The 18,150-nt window shown below is 40.8% G+C and overlaps 5 protein-coding genes across 7 annotated transcripts; 2 read left to right on the top strand and 3 right to left on the bottom strand.

Annotated features, from left to right (window-relative positions):
• Nucleotides 1-214: 214 nt before the first annotated feature.
• mef2b (myocyte enhancer factor 2b) lies at nucleotides 215-8,890 on the bottom strand. Of its 2 annotated transcripts, XM_077607350.1 has the most exons (9): nucleotides 8,455-8,890; nucleotides 7,381-7,646; nucleotides 4,240-4,298; nucleotides 3,980-4,183; nucleotides 3,781-3,909; nucleotides 2,852-2,990; nucleotides 1,566-1,802; nucleotides 1,391-1,487; nucleotides 215-927 (listed from the first exon to the last, which is right to left on the bottom strand). In XM_077607350.1, the coding sequence occupies exons 3-9, from the start codon at nucleotides 4,291-4,293 to the stop codon at nucleotides 645-647; spliced, it is 1,143 nt and encodes a 380-aa protein (XP_077463476.1). In that variant the 5' UTR covers nucleotides 4,294-4,298; nucleotides 7,381-7,646; nucleotides 8,455-8,890; the 3' UTR covers nucleotides 215-644. The 2 variants fall into 2 exon arrangements, with proteins under 2 accessions (XP_077463476.1, XP_077463478.1); XM_077607352.1 differs by lacking the exons at nucleotides 7,381-7,646; nucleotides 8,455-8,890 and adding an exon at nucleotides 5,491-5,520 and having other exon boundaries at nucleotides 216-927.
• tmem221 (transmembrane protein 221) lies at nucleotides 8,310-12,780 on the top strand. The gene is made up of 3 exons (XM_077607357.1): nucleotides 8,310-8,735; nucleotides 9,899-9,984; nucleotides 11,744-12,780. Exons 1-3 carry the CDS (start codon nucleotides 8,440-8,442, stop codon nucleotides 12,274-12,276), a joined length of 915 nt encoding a protein of 304 aa, XP_077463483.1. The 5' UTR covers nucleotides 8,310-8,439; the 3' UTR covers nucleotides 12,277-12,780.
• On the bottom strand, nucleotides 10,171-13,931 carry borcs8 (BLOC-1 related complex subunit 8). 2 transcript variants are annotated; one of them, XM_077607356.1, is made up of 5 exons: nucleotides 13,765-13,931; nucleotides 13,507-13,619; nucleotides 13,367-13,431; nucleotides 13,174-13,281; nucleotides 10,171-10,917 (listed from the first exon to the last, which is right to left on the bottom strand). In XM_077607356.1, the coding sequence occupies exons 1-5, from the start codon at nucleotides 13,799-13,801 to the stop codon at nucleotides 10,854-10,856; spliced, it is 387 nt and encodes a 128-aa protein (XP_077463482.1). In that variant the 5' UTR covers nucleotides 13,802-13,931; the 3' UTR covers nucleotides 10,171-10,853. The 2 variants fall into 2 exon arrangements, with proteins under 2 accessions (XP_077463482.1, XP_077463481.1); XM_077607355.1 differs by lacking the exon at nucleotides 10,171-10,917 and adding an exon at nucleotides 13,006-13,082.
• rfxank (regulatory factor X-associated ankyrin-containing protein) lies at nucleotides 13,897-16,559 on the top strand. The gene is made up of 9 exons (XM_077607358.1): nucleotides 13,897-14,143; nucleotides 14,223-14,285; nucleotides 14,852-14,953; nucleotides 15,037-15,102; nucleotides 15,669-15,769; nucleotides 15,841-15,966; nucleotides 16,071-16,137; nucleotides 16,212-16,292; nucleotides 16,386-16,559. The coding sequence occupies exons 2-9, from the start codon at nucleotides 14,225-14,227 to the stop codon at nucleotides 16,439-16,441; spliced, it is 660 nt and encodes a 219-aa protein (XP_077463484.1). The 5' UTR covers nucleotides 13,897-14,143; nucleotides 14,223-14,224; the 3' UTR covers nucleotides 16,442-16,559.
• nr2c2ap (nuclear receptor 2C2-associated protein) lies at nucleotides 16,443-18,142 on the bottom strand. Its single transcript, XM_077607353.1, has 5 exons — nucleotides 18,011-18,142; nucleotides 17,845-17,935; nucleotides 17,659-17,764; nucleotides 17,373-17,440; nucleotides 16,443-17,142 (listed from the first exon to the last, which is right to left on the bottom strand). Exons 1-5 carry the CDS (start codon nucleotides 18,076-18,078, stop codon nucleotides 17,020-17,022), a joined length of 456 nt encoding a protein of 151 aa, XP_077463479.1. The 5' UTR covers nucleotides 18,079-18,142; the 3' UTR covers nucleotides 16,443-17,019.
• Between the last annotated feature and the right edge of the window lie 8 nt (nucleotides 18,143-18,150).

Genomic DNA, 18,150 nt, shown 5'->3' with positions numbered 1-18,150 from the left:
TCGCCTATGTATGTGATATTATCATAAATATTTCATTTTTCCATTTACACTGAATTTCTACAACAAGAACACCAAATTCTTATTATGATAAATTAGGATTGTAATTTTTCTTTTTATGGTGAACATATCTTGGCTAAGAATGCCTTAATTTAGTTGACGATAAGCAATTGAAGGTAGCAGAATTTTCACGTTTTGTTTATTAACACTGCTATAATTCAAGAGATTATTATAGTTGGCCAAAGGTTTTTATTAATTAAAATTTCTGCTAACATTTGCATTCACTCAAGTGCCGAACAAAAAAAAGTATGTCTTTGTGGTAAAAATAAAAAAAATGGTGCAGCAGTGTGAAAACAAAGTGTCCATTATTCAACAGAGGCCAGCTCTGGTGAAATCAGACAATCCATTAAATACACATGGACAAGCCAATGACATCCAATTGAAGCGCTATACCAAAGACATTATGTGACTGAAACAGTTTTGATGTGGTTAGCCTTCAAAATTTGGTGTGTTTATAACACAACCTATAACCATGTGTATCTTCTACCATGTCTTATAATTGCAGCTTTTAATAACGTTCTTGTATTGGATGTCATTTGTCATTTGATAGTAGCTTTGTATCAATCAAGTGCCCACTGAGTGCATTGCTATCTTGGCCATCCTTTGTATGATTGGCCCCCCATCGCTCCATCCTCTCGGTCCCGCGAGAATGTCTCCAGCCTAGCTTCCAAGGGGCTATGGCGGGCTGAGCTGGACCCACTCGCGGGTGACCTGTCCTGCCCGAAGCCATGTGGAGGTGAGGCGGCGGGGGATACAGTGTGCCGCTCAGGGGAGTTGCGCTCAGACTTGATATGCAAATTGAGGTGAGGAGAACTTGTCAAAGTAGAAGAGAAAGAAGGTGAGGGGAAAGAGCACGTCCCCGTTGACATCCTGGGAACAAAAAACGAGAAGGCAGATGATTGTCATGTCCATGCACAGGTGTCAAACCGATTCCACTAAAGGCCAAGTGGTAGTACAACAATTTAAGAAATTGTTATTTGAACGCAAATATTGCAACAACATGTTGACAAACAATACTCACAGTCGTGTAGTATTCCAATCCTATTGGAAAAATGACTAATCTTAGTGTGCATTTATTGAGTAACCTGGCTTCGATTGTATGTCCATTGCTTTCAATGGCAGTGACTGATTCAACCTTTAAATCAGATTTATCTGCGCACTTGAAATGAGCCCAAGAAAAAATTGCATCCAAAGAAACCACATACTCCTCGCACAAAGACACAAATTTAGTAGAAAGATGTTTCCCCGTAAAATCGCATCAAGAGCTAACGAAAATACAAAACAAACGTTATCACAGAAGAGTGCAATCAGGAAAACACCAAATCAAACTTACCCTTGACTTATATGATGGCCATGGAGTTGGTTTTGCCAAACGTTTCCTGGCCCTCGCTGCAGACTCACAGAATGATAGAAACTCGGTTGGCTGTACTCTGACAAAGAAAAAAACGGCCAAAATATGAATCTCATGACTAAATTACACAATCCCAAAGCGATAACGTGGAAGCTACCACAGGCTCCAGGGGAGGCGAAGCCATGACCCGCCAGGGTATGGCCTAGAAGACCGCCTTTTCCCACGGCACCGTGCAGGCCCGTCTGGTACAAGACTCCTCGGTTTACGGCGAGGTTGGGGGCTGCACGTGAGCGCTGTTCAGCCGCGTCCCCCGGCAGGGTCAGAGAAGATGGTGGAGGGGGGGTCTTCGGATCGAGCCCTCGACTCACATGGGAGAACACGGAGTAGCCGATACCTGCAGAGGGAAGTGAAAAAGATGATGTGAGCCTCTGGGATACCTTCACACTTCTTCTTTCTCTTGCCCGTTTTCCTCACTGGGTGGAAATAAACCCAACATTTAGTGAAGCCTAAAATTTCAGGAATTGATACATGTAAAAAACATTGCAAAAAAGATGTGTTATATATTTTTTTTCCGTACCTTTAGCTACCATATGAGTTTTAGTTTATCTCAATTTATTTGCATAGTGTTATCATGTGAAATCGCAATTATAATCTATATCTATAATCCTTATAAAGTGTGATTTAAGGGTGTGTGAGTGCGTGTATGTTAAGATTCTCTCGCTACGTTTGTCCAAACCATGCAACGTAGAGAGTTGAATTTTTTTATGGTGGCCAGAAACGGCTGTCGGATCCAAATAGATTGAATTTCTCTAAGTGTGTAAACTCAATATTTTAGTTGTTAAACACCCATTTTTCAAAAGAGAATTTTTTTAACAGGGCAACAATTGTCTTTTGGTTCTAAACAAGCAGGGGGGAACGGTGAAGCCGGGACCCCCTGCTTGTTCTACATATTTTAGGAACACGGGTATTATTATTTTTATTCAAAATTTACATAGAGATTTATACAAGTTCATCTCGTGGAGGCAAATTTTCAAAGTTTTATCATAATAATTCCACAGAAGAATCATTAAACAAAGGCCAAAAAGTCATCTGGAATAACACTGTTGTCATTTATACAAATTAAGTCAAAGGAAAAAGTAGCGATAGTTGTTACTCTGTTCTGTATCGTCACGGTGGCACACATCATCAAAAAGACAGGTGTGACAACCGTGGACAGAAACCAAACATGGCCACAGCGGGGGGAAAAAAAATCAAGTTTCATAAAATATTCTCAAAGGCATACTTGCAATACACACTTCCTGTGAGGTGACAAGCAGCTGCACAAGCTCTATTTCAAGACTTTGGAAACAAGTAGTATGTGGATAATTTTGGATACATAATGTCAAGTAGACAATAATGCGGAATTGTGTTTAAATGGAAGCTTGTGGCTGTTACATTTAATACCTGAGTGCTGAGGCATGAAAGAGGCATGAGCCGCTGGTGGAGCCGGGGGTCTGTGAGTGGGCCCAGGGGGTCCGGATGAGACAGGGAAGTTACTCTCTGACGTCAGGAATTGGGGTTCTGGAGTACGCAGAGATGGAGCCTGAAAAGTCATGTAATCATCAATAACTTCATATGATACTGTAAACAGATAATATATGCTGTGGATAGGGAATGGGAAAAATTAAAGGCTGCCAATCAAAATGTCTCAATTCAAAATACTATAATTTTAGAACTAGGTATATAAGGTGTAATGGAGTATAGGTTGCACCAACCAAACATGCAAAATGAAGAGGAAAAAACAGATGCAACATGGAGAACAGGCTAAAAAGGTGCCTGTAAGCATGACTTAAACCAGGGGTGGGCAATTATTTTTTTCTACAGGGCCACATGAGAAAGAGAAAATATTGTGGAGGGTCAGATCAAAACACGTCAAAGCGTCCCGTGCATTGACCGCGTTAAGTTTCTGTATTGCGTCATTTTGCATGAGAAGATAACAATGACTTCAAAATAAAAGCAATGCCAGTTTAGTCCATGCGTGAGGTAAAGTTAGAATATTACATTTATTTTGTAAATTCCAATCAACCTTACGCGGTGAGCCAGACTCAACCAACCAAAGGGTCCTACAATGCACAGGTCTGACTTAAACAGTTATTCAGAAAACTATAATCGAAATCAAATAACATAACACAACTCTCGATCTCTAAATCACTACCAAGACTTCATCTTCATTATCACTCCTGAACTACACCAGCTCTAGAAGAAAGGCACATCTAGAGCACTTTTAAATGCTGTCAGTCGCACCTGATTATAAGTCGCAGTTCAAGCCAAAGTAAGACAAAAAAAATCATCATGTTCTAACAATACTTTCACGTGTATGCCAATGTACTGACATAAAGGCGTTGGCGGCCTGCAGACAGTTCAACACTGTCAGCATGTTGATATCTGTGGCCAGTCACTTGCGCGCTCTGTTCGGCATCAAGCTCCGAGGCGTCCAGATCGAGCCCTTTCCTCCTGAGAGTCTGAAACCGAATGGAAAACAGCAATGTGGGACAGAAAAAAAATAATGCCAAACGTGAAATTTTTTCATACCTCAAGTATGTCCATGTTGGTGCGACTCTCATGCGGCTCGCTGTACTCCGTGTATTTGAGCAACACTTTGTCCATGTCGGTGCTGGCGTACTGGAAGAGGCGGTTGGTGCTGTTAAAGATGATGAGGGCGATCTCGCAGTCGCAGAGCACACTCAGCTCGTATGCCTTCTTCATCAGACCAAATTTGCGTTTGGTGAATGTAACCTGCAACGCAAATGTTAAATAAAAAAAATCGCCCAAATCATTTGCAGTTGGCTCACCTGTCGGTTCCTCTGGTCCCGAATGCGAGATATTTGTATTTTCTTTCTTCCCATCTTTCCTGTGGTGTGACAGAAACTTATATAAGAAAACATGTTATCTTGTCAAAAAGAACTCTAAATGCAGTGAGCAAAATGGACTTGAATTGCAGAGATTTTCTACCCAACAACACCCCCAAAAATGGCTGTGACTTGGGCTAATGGACGTCATTGAACACACCACAGTGGACCCATGTGACCCCGCACGCTGCCCCTATTCAGTTCTCATCACGACTTCTCAAGGCCACACATGAGAGACGAGTGGGCGGCTCATGCAGGTTCACAATTTACATCCCCGACTGTTTTCCCTGAACTGCCAGCTTGTCGCCATTGGCCAGACAACCTTTAAAAAAAACGTCATCCGCTATATATTTTTAACCGGGTCTCCTGGGGACGGACCATGCGGTCGGCACTGCTACCCGCCCGCCGGACCGACCCGGCACAAGTAGGGCCAGACGGCGTGGGTGTCAGACTGTGTGGACTTTAGGGGCAATGCTAACTATAGACATCGTTGCCTCATGGGGGTAAAAATACTCTACGCTCTTGGCGAGGGGACTTGAGATGCTTTTGCTGAATTAACATTGTTTTCCCTTCCCAACAATCATCAATTAATAGATGCAATGTACATTGAAGATGTGTTTAGTCCTCGTTATTGGTAAAAATCCCTGAAAGATGTATTTTACTGATCTGATCTGGACCTTCTTACAGTTATTGCAGGGCGATATGGAAGAAATCTACGACGAACTGGGCCATTACATATAACGATTTAGTTTTTGGAGTTTTGGCTGAATGGCCAGCCAATCACAGGGCACGAGTTGACGGGCAGACATTAACCCTCACTATCATAACTAAGGGCAATTTAGATGTGTTCAACCCGCCTACTCTGCATGTTTTGGGGATGTGGGACAAAAGCGGGCACCCAGAGAAAACCCACGCAAGCCCGGTACACGGTCGATTGGTCGCCGGTCTTTTGGTCACCCGGAAGGTAAGTGATAATTACTATTTAAATCGTTGCTCAAATTCCCTAAATACAAACTGTGAATTACTATTTAGTCATACTTAATGCCCAAGTAATTATTAGGCTAAAGAAAAGCTCAACATTTCCCGGACTTTTATTGCTTTTTGTTGGAGAACTTGTTAAGACCCTGACGGACGTAGCTTCTTAAAGGGACAATGCATGTACATACAAATGATGCATAGACTGTGTTATTTTACCTTGTTTTGTCGCCAGTCTTTTGGTCGTCGGTCTTTTGGTCGTCAGTCTTTTGGTCGTCAGTCTTTTGGTCGCCGGTCTTTTGGTCGCCCCGACCGCGACAACGGGCGACCAAAAGACCGGCGACCAAAAGACTGACGACCAAAAGACTGACGACCAAAAGACTCACGACCAAAAGACCGGCGACCAATCGACCGCACACGCGCAAGCCCAGGGAGAACATGCTAACTCCACCCAGGAAGGTCCGGACCTGGGACCAAACCCTCAATCTCAAAACGGTGAGGCTGGCGTGCTAACCATTCATCCACTGGCCCGTCTAAATTATTACATTGATGGCTGCCACTGACTGCCATACGTGTACAATCCATTTAAAATGCATGTGGCAGTGAACTTGTCAAAATGGAAGAGCAAGAAAAATGATTACTATGATTTGTGACAGTAAAATTGCATCCATTTCACTCCAAAGCAAATCAAATAAAACCTACTAAGCGACGAATGCATTTGTATACAATAAGTCTAATTTCTCACTGATGCAAACTCTGCTTGTGGTATTTTGGCCGAGGTTTGCACTCCAACAATTACCACTCTTCTGAACCCCTGACCTGTCCGTCTAGTCTGGAGGAGTTTGCACGGGTTTTCCCCCTCAATATTACACATGTATTTCTATATTTAGTAGCATGCCCACATTACTGATGATGTCTTGGTGGATAAGGCAGCAGCATTTCCCACGATCCCTGACGAGTGCTGTGTACAAAGGCATCTCGGGCATTTGGGCAGGAAATAGCCACCATATTACCGTATAAAGTGCTTAGATAATCATATGCATATCAACTCTTATCAATGACCATAGTAGAGGTCATTTGAGAGTAATTGGAGATCATTACAACAACATTTATTAATATTCCACATATAAGAAAAGTGGAAAATTGCTATAAATGAGCCGTATGCGAAATTTAGCACCCGGACAATACAATAATTCTTCATGAAGGTAGAAATGTTAATGCATTATTCCATTATTATATAATTAACAAAAATGTATATATACACATGATACACTTACATATATTTTTTCCAAATGCATTCAGTTTTAATAAACCTCAGTTACCTTTGATTCCCAAATAACCCGTTAGTACTTCTTTTCAATCCTGTGTATTTCTGTGTATTTATTTTTTTAACATGCTATTTAGAAATCTGATCAATTAAAAATGATTAGTCTCCATGTGAAATGTTGACTTTATTAATTCCTGAAATTCCAAGAAGGGGGAAATGAGTGTTTATGGCAAGCAATAATAAACTTTATTTATTGCTGTTTTAGTTTCCAGTAGCGGTGCATGAGCACATAATAAATATGTTGATAAAAATGTCTATCTCGCGAGAATAATTCAAAATGATACAACAATAAAAAACTATAAAAGACCACTCCATCAATGCACCTCAGAGTGCAAGCAGTTCACCAACACCGCCTTTGCCAAGCGCAGTCATATTTGTCTAATTTTAACACGAGATAATTGAATTGCCATGATATTTTTGATAAAGTCAGCCGGGCCACATAACAGAATCCATCAACATATGCGTCCATCAGGACAGACCTCAATTACCGTTGCAATGACCAAAAAATGAACAAGAACAAAAAACAAAAAACCTAAAAACAAAAGCAAAAAACAAAAAACAACAAAAACAAAAAACAATAAAACAAACAAAACAAAAACAAACAAAACACTATTATGTGACTTTTAAAAAAGATTCCCGTGCACAATTGAACCTGTCAAACTGCTGATGTCAGTTTAAGAATAGCCAAGAGTTGCCGACCATCTGGTTTTATTAATAAAGACCTCACATTTTCCACAGTGACATAACAAGATAGTGGGGACAGAGAAATGAAATGTACTCACCTGTCTGCTCAATCGCGTTTGAAGTGCTTGCACGTGGAGCACAGGAACTGTCAGATATAGAGGAGAACCTTTGTGTGTGTGTGTGTGTGTGTGTGTGTGTATGTGTGTGTGTGTGTGAATGGCGATGACAACCTGATGTAGAAGGGGAGCCCTACCAACACGCAGCTGGCCGCCCCAACCCGCCCTCATTTTCCTCTTCCTGTCACCATGCATGGAAGCCAATCCAAAACAGCCTCCCTTTTCTTCATTTTACATTAGGGGTCCATCTAAGACACACACAGGGAAGGCAAGTTACAAGTATAAATGGTTTTTCTTGGATGAAATTGATAAAATGACAATTTGGATTGACTTTGGCGGGCATGAGCCATGTTTGATTTTCAAAATGGGGAGGTTTAGGTGACTTTACAAAAAGATCAGGTGTATAGAAAATTCTTTGTTCATTCATTTTCCGAACCATTATCGTCATAAGGGTTGTGGGGGTGCCGGAGCCTGTACCAGCTAACTATGGGCACCATACCAAGGGCCATTTTGAAGTAATCCACCAGACTACCTTCCATGATTTTGGGAATTGGGAAGAACCCAGAGTACCCGGAGAAAACCCATCCAAGCCTGGAGATAACAGGAAAAATCCACAAAGGAAGATCTGGTATCGTACCATTGATCTCAGAACTGTGAGGCCGACACGCTAACCACTTGTCTACCAGGCTGCCTAAAATTCATTATTTTATGCAAATTATAAATATTTATAAATATACATACATACATATATATATATATATATATATATATATATATATATATATATATATATATATATATATATATATATATATATATATATATATATATATATTTATAATTTGCAATGTGTTTGGTTCTTCAAAAGAAAGAAAAATCCATTGTGGCAGGGAAATTTGTAATCTGGGGATTGGACCCACATCACATGGGCAGACGGGGTATTTGCTAGCAGGAGCTTACCATTTTTACACTCGCCATGCATGACATTAGGACTCTTATTTAAAAAAAAACGTTTCTAATCCGATTAGGAGACCAAAAAAAATGTCACACTCTTACAGCCAGCGGTCCGTCGTCATCCTGTCACTTTTGGGGATCCTGTCCGCCATGATGTGCCTGTTATCGGTCATCCTGATCTTCCAGCTGCAGGCACAACAAACGGCCAGGAAGGAAGAGGAGACCCCCTCGGTCGTTCCTCAAGGAGTCCGACCGTTTCTGTCGCCGGTGTCCACGATACTCTCGGCCTTGTCGGTGACCCTGAACCTGAGTTCCGTTGTGGTTTGTCTTCTCCACGGCTACTTTTCCGTCGAGGGGTGTCGAGGAGAGCCAGAGGCTGAAAGGTAACTGATTAACTCATTAAAGTTAACATCCCACAATTTGGACCTAAGAGCTATTTAAAAATGAACCATATGATTTCCAGTTCACCAGCAGAGTCACGTGATAAGGAGTAATAATTCGGGGAGAACGGGGTTGCGAGACCCATGGGCACGCTTGCTCTAACTTGTCCACGAGGGGGTGCTGTTGCACAAGATCAGTATTGAAATGATCAGAATTGTGCTGAGGGGGAAAAGAAAAATTCAATTCATCCTCAACATTTGCTATTCTTTTTATGTGCTTTTTACAATGTTTCTATTTATGAAAATTGTTATCAACACAGGGACAGAGATACAGTACACACTATAAATAATGATATACACATAGATATCTCCATGTATTGTAGATATATGCACTACGGCTAACTGGCGACCAGTCTAGGGTGGAGTCTCCCTTTCGTATGTATATATGGTATACAGTAGCAATGTTCCCTCTATTTTTTTGTTTGTCTGGGCAGAAAGAGCACACTGAGTACCGGTGTGAGCAACATCCTCATTGCTCGCTATGGGCACACACCAGTATCACACCTGCCATAAGGAGGTGCATGTCTACTACACATAAATAATTTACTAATAATAAAATGTAATGATTAATATCTATGAATGGGCGGCCCGGCGGATGAGTGGTTCGCGCGTCGGCCTCACAGCTATAAAAAAAGGGATTTTATTTTGTGCGCTCCATATGATTTGCTGTGCGCAGAGAAGACGAGAGTAGAGCGCAATTGCACACGCGCGCAGCTTAGAGGGAACATTGTACAGTAGTGGACCTTCCTTTGGCTGTGTGATTGTTTTGTTTTTAGCCTAATTCCTAATTTTTATCCGTTTAAATACTTGTGTCATGTAAAAAAAGTTTTGAATTCACGTCTACTTTGGCCTCCGCTGCCAAGCTCCCTATTACCCTGCCTCTCAATTCCAATAAGCCAGTGGGAACAATAACCTTCCTTTCATTCCTTGGTCGTTGAACAACTCTGGCTCAGCCTTTCCCACGTCGGCTTACCAATCCATTACCTTGACTTGCCCCTGGAACTTCTGAGACGATCTGAATAGTCATGAATTGTAAATTTGTATTTCAGAAGCTGCTTTATATGTACAGAAAAACTATATACATGCTATCACATTTGTCTCCACAGAGCAGACTGGTTCCTGTTGGACAGTAGAGCTGTGCGACATGTAGCCATCGGACTGTTCTGCCTGGGGGTTTCCGTCTATTTAGCAGGTATAAACAAAGGGTGAGACTTACCTAAATGTATTTTATTTGGGACACGGTTTCAATGCAATTTTCAGTAGTTTATTGAAACCTGCGAGGAAAATAAAACACAAACATGAGCACAAGAACAGGAACTGCCGTCAGTCACAGTTTAGACATACACGAGCAAAACAAATGATAGTTTGTTCACCACTTCAGTTCTGAGATCGAGCGTTCAGTCCCTGGTGCTTTCCGGTCTTCTTGTGTGGAGTTTGCATGTTCTTCCCGTGCCTGTGTGGGTTGTCTCCGGGTACTCTGCTTCCCTCCCACATCCCAAAAGCATGCACTCAAAATTGTGCCTCGGTCTAAGGGTGCATGCTTGGTTGTTAGTCACCTTTACGCCCTGCGATTGGCTGGCAACCAATTCAGGGTGTCCCCTGTGTTTATTGCCCATAATTAGCTGGGGTAGGCTCTAGCACCCTAGTGAGGGTAAGCAGCTCGGAAAATGAATTAATAAATATATTTCAGATTTTAGCCAAGGACATATTTACAGATCCCCCACAATAAACTGTGTTCACTTTAGTGATAAATACTACATTGGTATGTACTGTGATAATAGCAGAATATCAACATTTAACATTGGGTGTATGTCCTGGACAGCTAATGTCCAAAATGTCAAATATAGAGGGAAACAAAGAGTGTCCAGCAAGCCGAGGGAAACAATGCAGCAGAGGAATCCATGACTTTTGTGTTTTTTTTTAAGCCTAATTTGGCATCGATCTGTTTCACTCAGAAGCTTGTGCTTGGGGAAAGTAAGCTCGAAGTTAAAGGAAGGTTAGGACCTTTACCACCCTTTCAATCAGAGATACAATTAAAAGGGGAAATGCTGAGAAGAGTTGTCACATTCCGGAGTTGTTTGTCTCTCCAGTGTCCCTTTGCATCCCTGGATCCACAGTCTTTTTTCTGCACGCACACATAAAAGACAAAGTGTAAGACACTTTCATTTTGTCCTTTTGGAAAGCATCCAGAATGCACAGACAAACATTGTAATCCACGAATACCTCCCTAAAGAGAAACTGCTGATTAAATTAATAAAAATAAACTACCTAGGTATCATACCTGTCAACCTCTGCCGATAACTGCCCTTATAAATGATTATGATTCCCCTTACAAACCCCCAAAAAACCTTACAAACACTGTACGACTCGTACGGTGTTTGTAAGGTTTTTTGGGGGTTTGTAAGGGGAATCATAATCATTTATAAGGGCAGTTATCGGCAGAGGTTGACAGGTATGAGGTATATATCGTGACCGGACTTTTGGTCGCAGACGTTTGGTCGCCTGGACCCAAGCAACCGGCGACCAAACGTCCGGCGACAAAACAAGGTGAAACAACACGGTCTACGCATCAATAAAAGCCAACAATGACCCTGAGCAGTTTCGCTGAGCCGACGTGTGAGTGTATAAGAGTTTGTATGTACATGAGTTGTCCCCTTAGGAAGGGACGTCAGTCAGGGTCTTAACAAGTTCTCCAACAAAACACAATAAAAGTACGGGAAATTTAGAGCTTTTCTTTAGCCTAATAATTAATAGGGCATTAAGTATGACTAAATAATAATTCGCAGTTTGTATTTAGGAAATTTGAGCAACAATTTTAAATGGTAATTATCAATAACCTTCCGGGCGACCAAACGGCCGAGTACCGGTATATATATATGTATTTTTTAATGGTATAAATGCCCATTATTTATAACTAATTTGACTTCCTTTCCTCATCTCTTTCCCGACAGCAATGTCCATTTTCATGCTCCTGGTTTTTGAGGCGGAGACAGGAATCGCCAGTGCTTGCGTCCTAGGCTGTGGCATCTTGATTCTCCTGGTGGTGGTCATTCACTCTCTGGTCAAGTTCTCCCAAGCGGCTAAACGTGGCCGAGACAACCACTTGGAAAATCTCTTTCGCAGCGAGCGCAGATTCAGCAACGACAGTCCCGTGTCTTGGCCCTGTGAGCTTAAAATCGGCGTGGACAAACTGCGGGTGCCTCACAGGCCTTCGTACTTTGAGCGTCACATGTCGCTCACGCCGTCAAGTAGCCCCAGACACCAGCGGCAGCATCACCTGCAGGAGGATTACGTCCCCGTGGTGGAGGAATTGCAACGCCACTCGAGCGTCGTGGAAGGCGACAGCGCTCCTCGCTCGCACAGGAGCTTATCGTCGGACTCGGTTTTACTTAAAAGCAAACCCTGGAATGGTGTCAACAACGAGATGAGAAGTGTCCTGGCGCGCAAGTCGGGGAATCCGGCTAAAGACTCGACGCTTGTGTGACAACAGGTTGATAAAGATGCTGATTTAACTAGAGCATGGATAAAAAAAACTCACATCTAATAGTTTAAACAGCGACTCGTGACTCTATAAAACCTTTTCAAGTTGATTGATCAACCAATCGAATTGTGATAATTTACTGTATATTTTTTCCAAGATACTGTGGTTTCCAAACTATTGTTCATTGAGGGATAATTTTTCATTCTCGTTTAATTTAATGTATAAGTAACGTAATGCAGGCCTCTCTGTACATCTGACATAATTTTCAGTTAAGACAAATTGTTGTGATCAAACAATCATCACAACGTTCCCTATTTTTTTTTCAGGCTTACGACAAAGATACTGTATTGAGTTATACAAAGATTGGTACTACAATAGAATTTAAAATAAAAAATATGCTCATTTTTAAAGATTATATCATGGTTTATGTAAATTGTTGGATGGAATTAGTCATCGAGCAAGAAGAATTTCATTTAAAATTTCTTTTGAAATAAAAAAGGTTTCTTCAAAAAATTTTGCAATACTTTTTAATGTCCCCTATCTTTCTTACTGCTTAGGTAAAGTGTAAAGGAGTGCTTCTGCATCCTTTTGAGAAAGCCATAGGTTTTGTGTATTATGGAAATATTTGCCTAAAATTTGCACGTTATGTTGTGACAGATGATTTCTCAACAGTGCGAGTTGAATTAAAACTTTTAAAAAAAACATCGTATGATGTTAGGAGGATCTACTGACCTTGGACATCATTTCATGAGGATGAGCCACGTGAAGCAGCAACATGGGGACTTGGAGACGGTTTGCCATCATGCAAACTTAGCCAAGGTGGATGTGGGAAAGAGAAATGGTGATACAACAAAAATACAAACAAAAGATTGGACAGATACATCAATTCTACTTCCTTACCTGCGTCCTTGTGAGCTGCACATCTGCTCCTTCATGCTGATGGCCTGCCGCAGGACGCTGTCGATGTTTTTGAAATACACGCTGCTGTTTGCCATGCTTCTCACGGCACTGAAACAACAATAAAAGATGCATTAAACTGCCAATAAACGTGGAAATAAGCCATTTCTGGACAGAAATCTTGATGATAAGAAACCTGCATGCGTATTCGACTGAATAGATGGCTCCTTGGCTCTGCTCCTCCCAGCTCTGCATGTCTGTCTATGCGAAATTATGGAAATACATTTGTGAATTGTTTTTAAGAAAAAATGATCATCAAATTGTGCAATTGAGTACCTTATGCTGCACCAGCTCAGGTAAGGATCTCCTGACATGCTCCTGGAGTCTGTATAGAGCCACGGATGGCTCGTTTGCCAAAACGTACATGCTTTCTGTGAATTTGTCGCTCACTGTGGGATTAAAAAAATGCAATGATATAAAGTATGAAATAAAGAAATAAAATCAAAGCGATCGCGTCGTTGATGGATAAAAGCTAGCTATCTGAACCTTCGCATTAAAATTACGGAAAATGTGTATTAAATGTTTGACACTTACCCCGTCTGACTTTGAGTTGCATCTCTTGGTCTTCCATTATGAAAAATTAAAAAAGACGTTCACATAAAGACAGAAATGCTGCTTTAACGCGACTTTTTTCCCTTTCATACGCGGTACTTCCGTGTTATGATTTGTTTTTGTGCAACGCTATAATGTTCCGGGAAGGAAATGAATAGACGCCAACAGAATTTCCGCCTTCGCCGAAAATTAAAGCTCGAAAACACGGCTTCCGTGGTTTGTTTTTATGAATTTTAATAATAACGTTTCTTTTGAGAATATTTTTGTGTCCTTTTTTTCCACTCTTCGACGACTTTGAAAAACATCATAAAAAAACATCGCCTTTTCCCACTTGGTCTCAAGCAAAAGCTGATAAATGAGGGTGAGTCGGCTACATCGTGACTGAAATTCCACTTTTAACACTTTTTCCCCCCTTTGCGTGTTTATTTTTTTTCTTCCAGAGATGCTGATGGATAACAACCAAAATAATCACCCATCAAGTGCAGAATCTTTAGAGTACAGAGGTGAGAACAACATATCACATGGCCTTTTCCTTATACACTCATCTCATCTCATTTTCTGAACCGCTTTATCCTCATTAGGGCCGCGGGGGGTGCTGGAGCCAATCCCAGCATGCAAACTCCACACAGATGGCCGACGCACCAACCACTCGCCCCACCGAGCCGCCCACTTATATACTCCAATACTATAATAATTCCTTGACACATCTGAATAGAACTCTTAGAAAGCTAATATAGTAGTTTAGAAAACGTTTTGTTACAGATATATTACCATTACATAAGTACACCCAGGATTGGTCAGCAGTCAATCGGAGGGCACATGGGGACAAACAAGGGACAAACACTTTCATGCAATTAGTTATTCTCCTAAGGATCGTGGTTTTGCTGGCGCAGACTTTGGAGCGATAGGTAATGGAAACCCGGGATTGGTCGCCAGGCAATCACAGGGCCTGTTCAACAACTCATGATCACGCGATGAAAAGAAATGACATCTACATAAGAATACCAGAAACTGCAGCCTCTCACTTTTTTTTTAAAGCTTTCTGTCTTTTACATGAATGTCTTTGTAGAGAATGCTGATGTGGACGAAGACGTTCTGTCCAATTATTCAACCACGCTCACCAACAGGCATCGCGGCAATGAAGTTAACGCACGCCCTGCAAAGTTAGATTGTGAGGATTATTGCCATATAATCACGATTTTTTTGGGGTGTATATTTTGCATGCATTGACGGATTTAACTTTCCCGTTAAAAGCTCTGTCCATCCACCAGCTCGCCGCCCAGGGTGAGGTATTACAAGTGGCAGTGCAACTAAGTAAAGGTGAGACATGTAGATGAGACTGCAGCCACACAAAACAATTCTAAGTAGAATGCTTGGAATCTCGAAATGGGTCTCTAGAAAGTCAGTAACTGCATTGAATATAAACATTTTACACAATCTTATTTGAATGCAGAACAATTTAACTTTATATGGGACTACTCAGAAGTGCTTTAAATTTCATTATATATTCACCTTAACTGAAATGTGGTTAGTAACTGTAATTCCGAGACATTCATGAGAGGGTTTGCACATTTGTGCAACCTTATTACCTCCATGGTTTGTTGAAAGGGCTGTAAATCTAGCAGTAAATACATTAAAAAGTTTAAATTTTTAGGATTTTTTTATTACATATCAGCAAAAGCTCATTCAAAAAGCCCTGCATAGATCTTTTGTTTACAATAACACATATTTATCTCCCTGAATAATTATGACACATCTGTTACAAAAAAAGGCTATTTTTCCAAGAATACATTCACAAGTTGTGTTTTATTGGCATATGGATTATGGGAGCACCCCTCGTTAAATGAACCGTTGGATATGGATTCTAATGGATGGCCAATTTGCAGATGGAGGTCTGGTAAACAAACAGGACGACCAAGGCTACACTCCTCTTATGTGGGCGGCAGCATTTGGAGAGAAAACAGTGGTGGACTTGCTTTTAGAAAAGGTTAGAGAGCCAAAAGGAAGAACTAACATCAGGACAATCACTCATTCAGGCTTTTGTGATTCATATATTAGGGAGCAGACCCTAAAATAGTTGGAAAAGCCCAAGAAAGTGCATTGACGCTGGCCAGTTCCGGAGGCTACGTGGACATTGTCGAGGCTCTTCTCAGACGTGGGGTTGATGTCAACACTTATGACTTGGTATATTTGTTATGAGCTGCAAAAATCAATCACTTTTGAGCATGTCATACCACTGGTAATCTTTGTGGTATTGATAAATTACCATTGTTTTGTGATTTATGTAGAATGGAGGGACACCGATCCTGTATGCAGTTCGAGGAAACCATGTCAAATGTGTGAAAGTACTCTTGGGTACATTTATTTACAGCTTTTCACATGCAGTTGGACGGTGATTGCTATACTGATTGATTATCGTTCTTTTATAGCCAAAGGAGCTGACATCATGATAGAGTCCGATTCAGGTTACAGCGCAATGGCTTTGGCCGTTGCCCTCGGGTACCAAAAAGGTACTACTCACTTTTGGCCGAGAAAACTTTTAACACTATTACTTGCCTAATTAAAGAGAATATTTTCTTTTCTTCTGTCCTTGTGTTTTGCAGTTCAAAAAGTGTTGGAGGACCATATCTTGAGACTCTACAAAACAGCACATTGCTAAATTACATGGACACTGAGAAAGTACTTTTATTTAGTTTGGCTGCAGATCAGCACTTTTGTAAACAAGTTTTAATGAATGTATTTTTTTACATAAAAATAAAACTTTGGCTGGATTCACACTCTGTTGTTCAGATTTTTTTTCATGACAGAATATGAAAAAACAGCACCATCTTAACATGCTACATTGGCGATAGATGCATAATTAAATTGGCAACATAATTGTAGGATTATAACATTGTTGTCAATAGATTAAAAACACAGGCATTAAAAAGCAGAATTGAAAACTGGCAACCACAGTATAATTGCAACCTCATAGAAAATATGTAAAAACTAAATATTTGATGATTTAATTAGCTTCAAAGATTTAAGAAGACATCTGAAGCTTCTGGACTTCTACACAAGGCTTTAGTGGAGATCTCAAAATGATCTCATGGTCTTCTGAGAGTGATTCAGAATCCCGTTTGCCGGTAGTTGCATCCATTCTCCTTAGACAAAAAAGGCATTCCTATCCATTCACATGGTGGAAACACAGACATTTACATTTTAGACGTCCTATATCTCTCATATTCAGAGTACGGGTCATGTGGATTTCTCCCCCAGGATGTCCAAAGAATAAACAACAATTCTCCCGAAAAAGTCGGCGCTGTTCTCAAACGTTATTTTTACTCTGTCCACAGTTGCCGCCTCCTGTATGGGAAAACAGTGGGTGTGCAGTTAAGAAGATAATCTTTGTTTTGTTTAGTCATAACACCATCATCAGTGGGAGTGACAACCACGTTCAGGAACAATAATATTGACTGCTTTTTATATCCCCGAGAGATTGGCTGGCGACCAATCCAGGGGATACCCAGCCTCGGTCCTTAAGTCAACAATAATAATAATAAATTATAAAAGCTATTAAATCTCATGCAAATGGTTGTGATGAAGGATATCTGAAGAGAGTTGTTGTCTTCTGGGTAAAAATGACTGATGAGTCGGAAATCGTCATCTACTGAACAACCTGCAAAGGGGAAAAATTTAGTTTCTGTAAATAATGGCAAATGATTTTAATTGAGAACAAATTTATTGGATTTTTTTAAGCTTCATTGGATGGGCACGGAAGGACGGCAGGAAAAAAATACTTTAGTATTGTAAAACTGCAAATCACATGTGAATGAAGAAAGATAAAATAAAATAAAAGTAGGTTAATAGAATATTTAGATAATGCTTAACTTGTACCTTCCATCCTGCATGTTTTGGCCGAGAAACCTCCCTGGAACTGAACTTTTAACTCGGATACTCTAACCGACTGGGGGAAATCCAGAATCAACCATTGACAGTCACCCTGGCGTAAATACAATAATTATTGACCACGTCTCTATTAATTAAAAAACACAACTGTAGTACTGTTTAGAAACCACTTGCCTGGTCTGAGTTCCAGCATGTCTCCTCGTTGCTGTCAAACATGAACTTCTTCCCAAACTGCTTCACATCTCTGTTTAAGACTGAACTCACTCTGAAAATTTACCATTTAATTCACGTGTCATAATTTCTCAAATATATACGGACACGTGTATTTTTGTTTACCTACCTGTATTGCGTATCCCCGCATATCAAGGAAGCGGCCATTTTGGTTGAGGCACATTCTGCCGTCAACATTAGCGGTGTCGGTATTCTTCATTTTTACGACAGTCACTGTTGCTTGCCGTTACAATTGGCTGCCACTAGATG

Source organism: Stigmatopora argus, chromosome 8 (assembly GCF_051989625.1).
Source record: "Stigmatopora argus isolate UIUO_Sarg chromosome 8, RoL_Sarg_1.0, whole genome shotgun sequence".
Taxonomy (NCBI): domain Eukaryota; kingdom Metazoa; phylum Chordata; class Actinopteri; order Syngnathiformes; family Syngnathidae; genus Stigmatopora; species Stigmatopora argus.
Note: the sequence above shows the minus strand (reverse complement) of the source record. Positions and strands in the feature narration are given on the sequence as shown.

What these genes read in the sequence shown, in the direction of transcription:
- mef2b (XM_077607350.1), bottom strand. Translation starts at nt 4,293, where the DNA reads ATGGGAAGAAAGAAAATACAAATATCTCGCATTCGGGACCAGAGGAAC. An exon ending in GGGACCAGAGGAACCGACAG is followed by an intron (nt 4,184 to 4,239) that starts GTGAGCCAACTG and finishes TTTGCGTTGCAG; the next exon opens with GTTACATTCACCAAACGCAA. An exon ending in CGCCTCCCCTGGAGCCTGTG is followed by an intron (nt 1,488 to 1,565) that starts GTAGCTTCCACG and finishes TTTCTTTGTCAG; the next exon opens with AGTACAGCCAACCGAGTTTC.
- tmem221 (XM_077607357.1), top strand. Translation starts at nt 8,440, where the DNA reads ATGTCACACTCTTACAGCCAGCGGTCCGTCGTCATCCTGTCACTTTTG. An exon ending in GGAGAGCCAGAGGCTGAAAG is followed by an intron (nt 8,736 to 9,898) that starts GTAACTGATTAA and finishes TTGTCTCCACAG; the next exon opens with AGCAGACTGGTTCCTGTTGG. An exon ending in GGTTTCCGTCTATTTAGCAG is followed by an intron (nt 9,985 to 11,743) that starts GTATAAACAAAG and finishes CTTTCCCGACAG; the next exon opens with CAATGTCCATTTTCATGCTC.
- borcs8 (XM_077607356.1), bottom strand. Translation starts at nt 13,801, where the DNA reads ATGGAAGACCAAGAGATGCAACTCAAAGTCAGACGGG. An exon ending in GCAACTCAAAGTCAGACGGG is followed by an intron (nt 13,620 to 13,764) that starts GTAAGTGTCAAA and finishes TTAATCCCACAG; the next exon opens with TGAGCGACAAATTCACAGAA. An exon ending in TGCAGCTCACAAGGACGCAG is followed by an intron (nt 10,918 to 13,173) that starts GTAAGGAAGTAG and finishes GTGTGCGTGCAG; the next exon opens with AAAAAAGACTGTGGATCCAG.
- rfxank (XM_077607358.1), top strand. Translation starts at nt 14,225, where the DNA reads ATGCTGATGGATAACAACCAAAATAATCACCCATCAAGTGCAGAATCT. An exon ending in GGCAGTGCAACTAAGTAAAG is followed by an intron (nt 15,103 to 15,668) that starts GTGAGACATGTA and finishes GCCAATTTGCAG; the next exon opens with ATGGAGGTCTGGTAAACAAA. An exon ending in ATGTCAACACTTATGACTTG is followed by an intron (nt 15,967 to 16,070) that starts GTATATTTGTTA and finishes TGATTTATGTAG; the next exon opens with AATGGAGGGACACCGATCCT.
- nr2c2ap (XM_077607353.1), bottom strand. Translation starts at nt 18,078, where the DNA reads ATGTTGACGGCAGAATGTGCCTCAACCAAAATGGCCGCTTCCTTGATA. An exon ending in CAAAACATGCAGGATGGAAG is followed by an intron (nt 17,441 to 17,658) that starts GTACAAGTTAAG and finishes TCCCCTTTGCAG; the next exon opens with GTTGTTCAGTAGATGACGAT. An exon ending in AAGACAACAACTCTCTTCAG is followed by an intron (nt 17,143 to 17,372) that starts ATATCCTTCATC and finishes CTGCACACCCAC; the next exon opens with TGTTTTCCCATACAGGAGGC.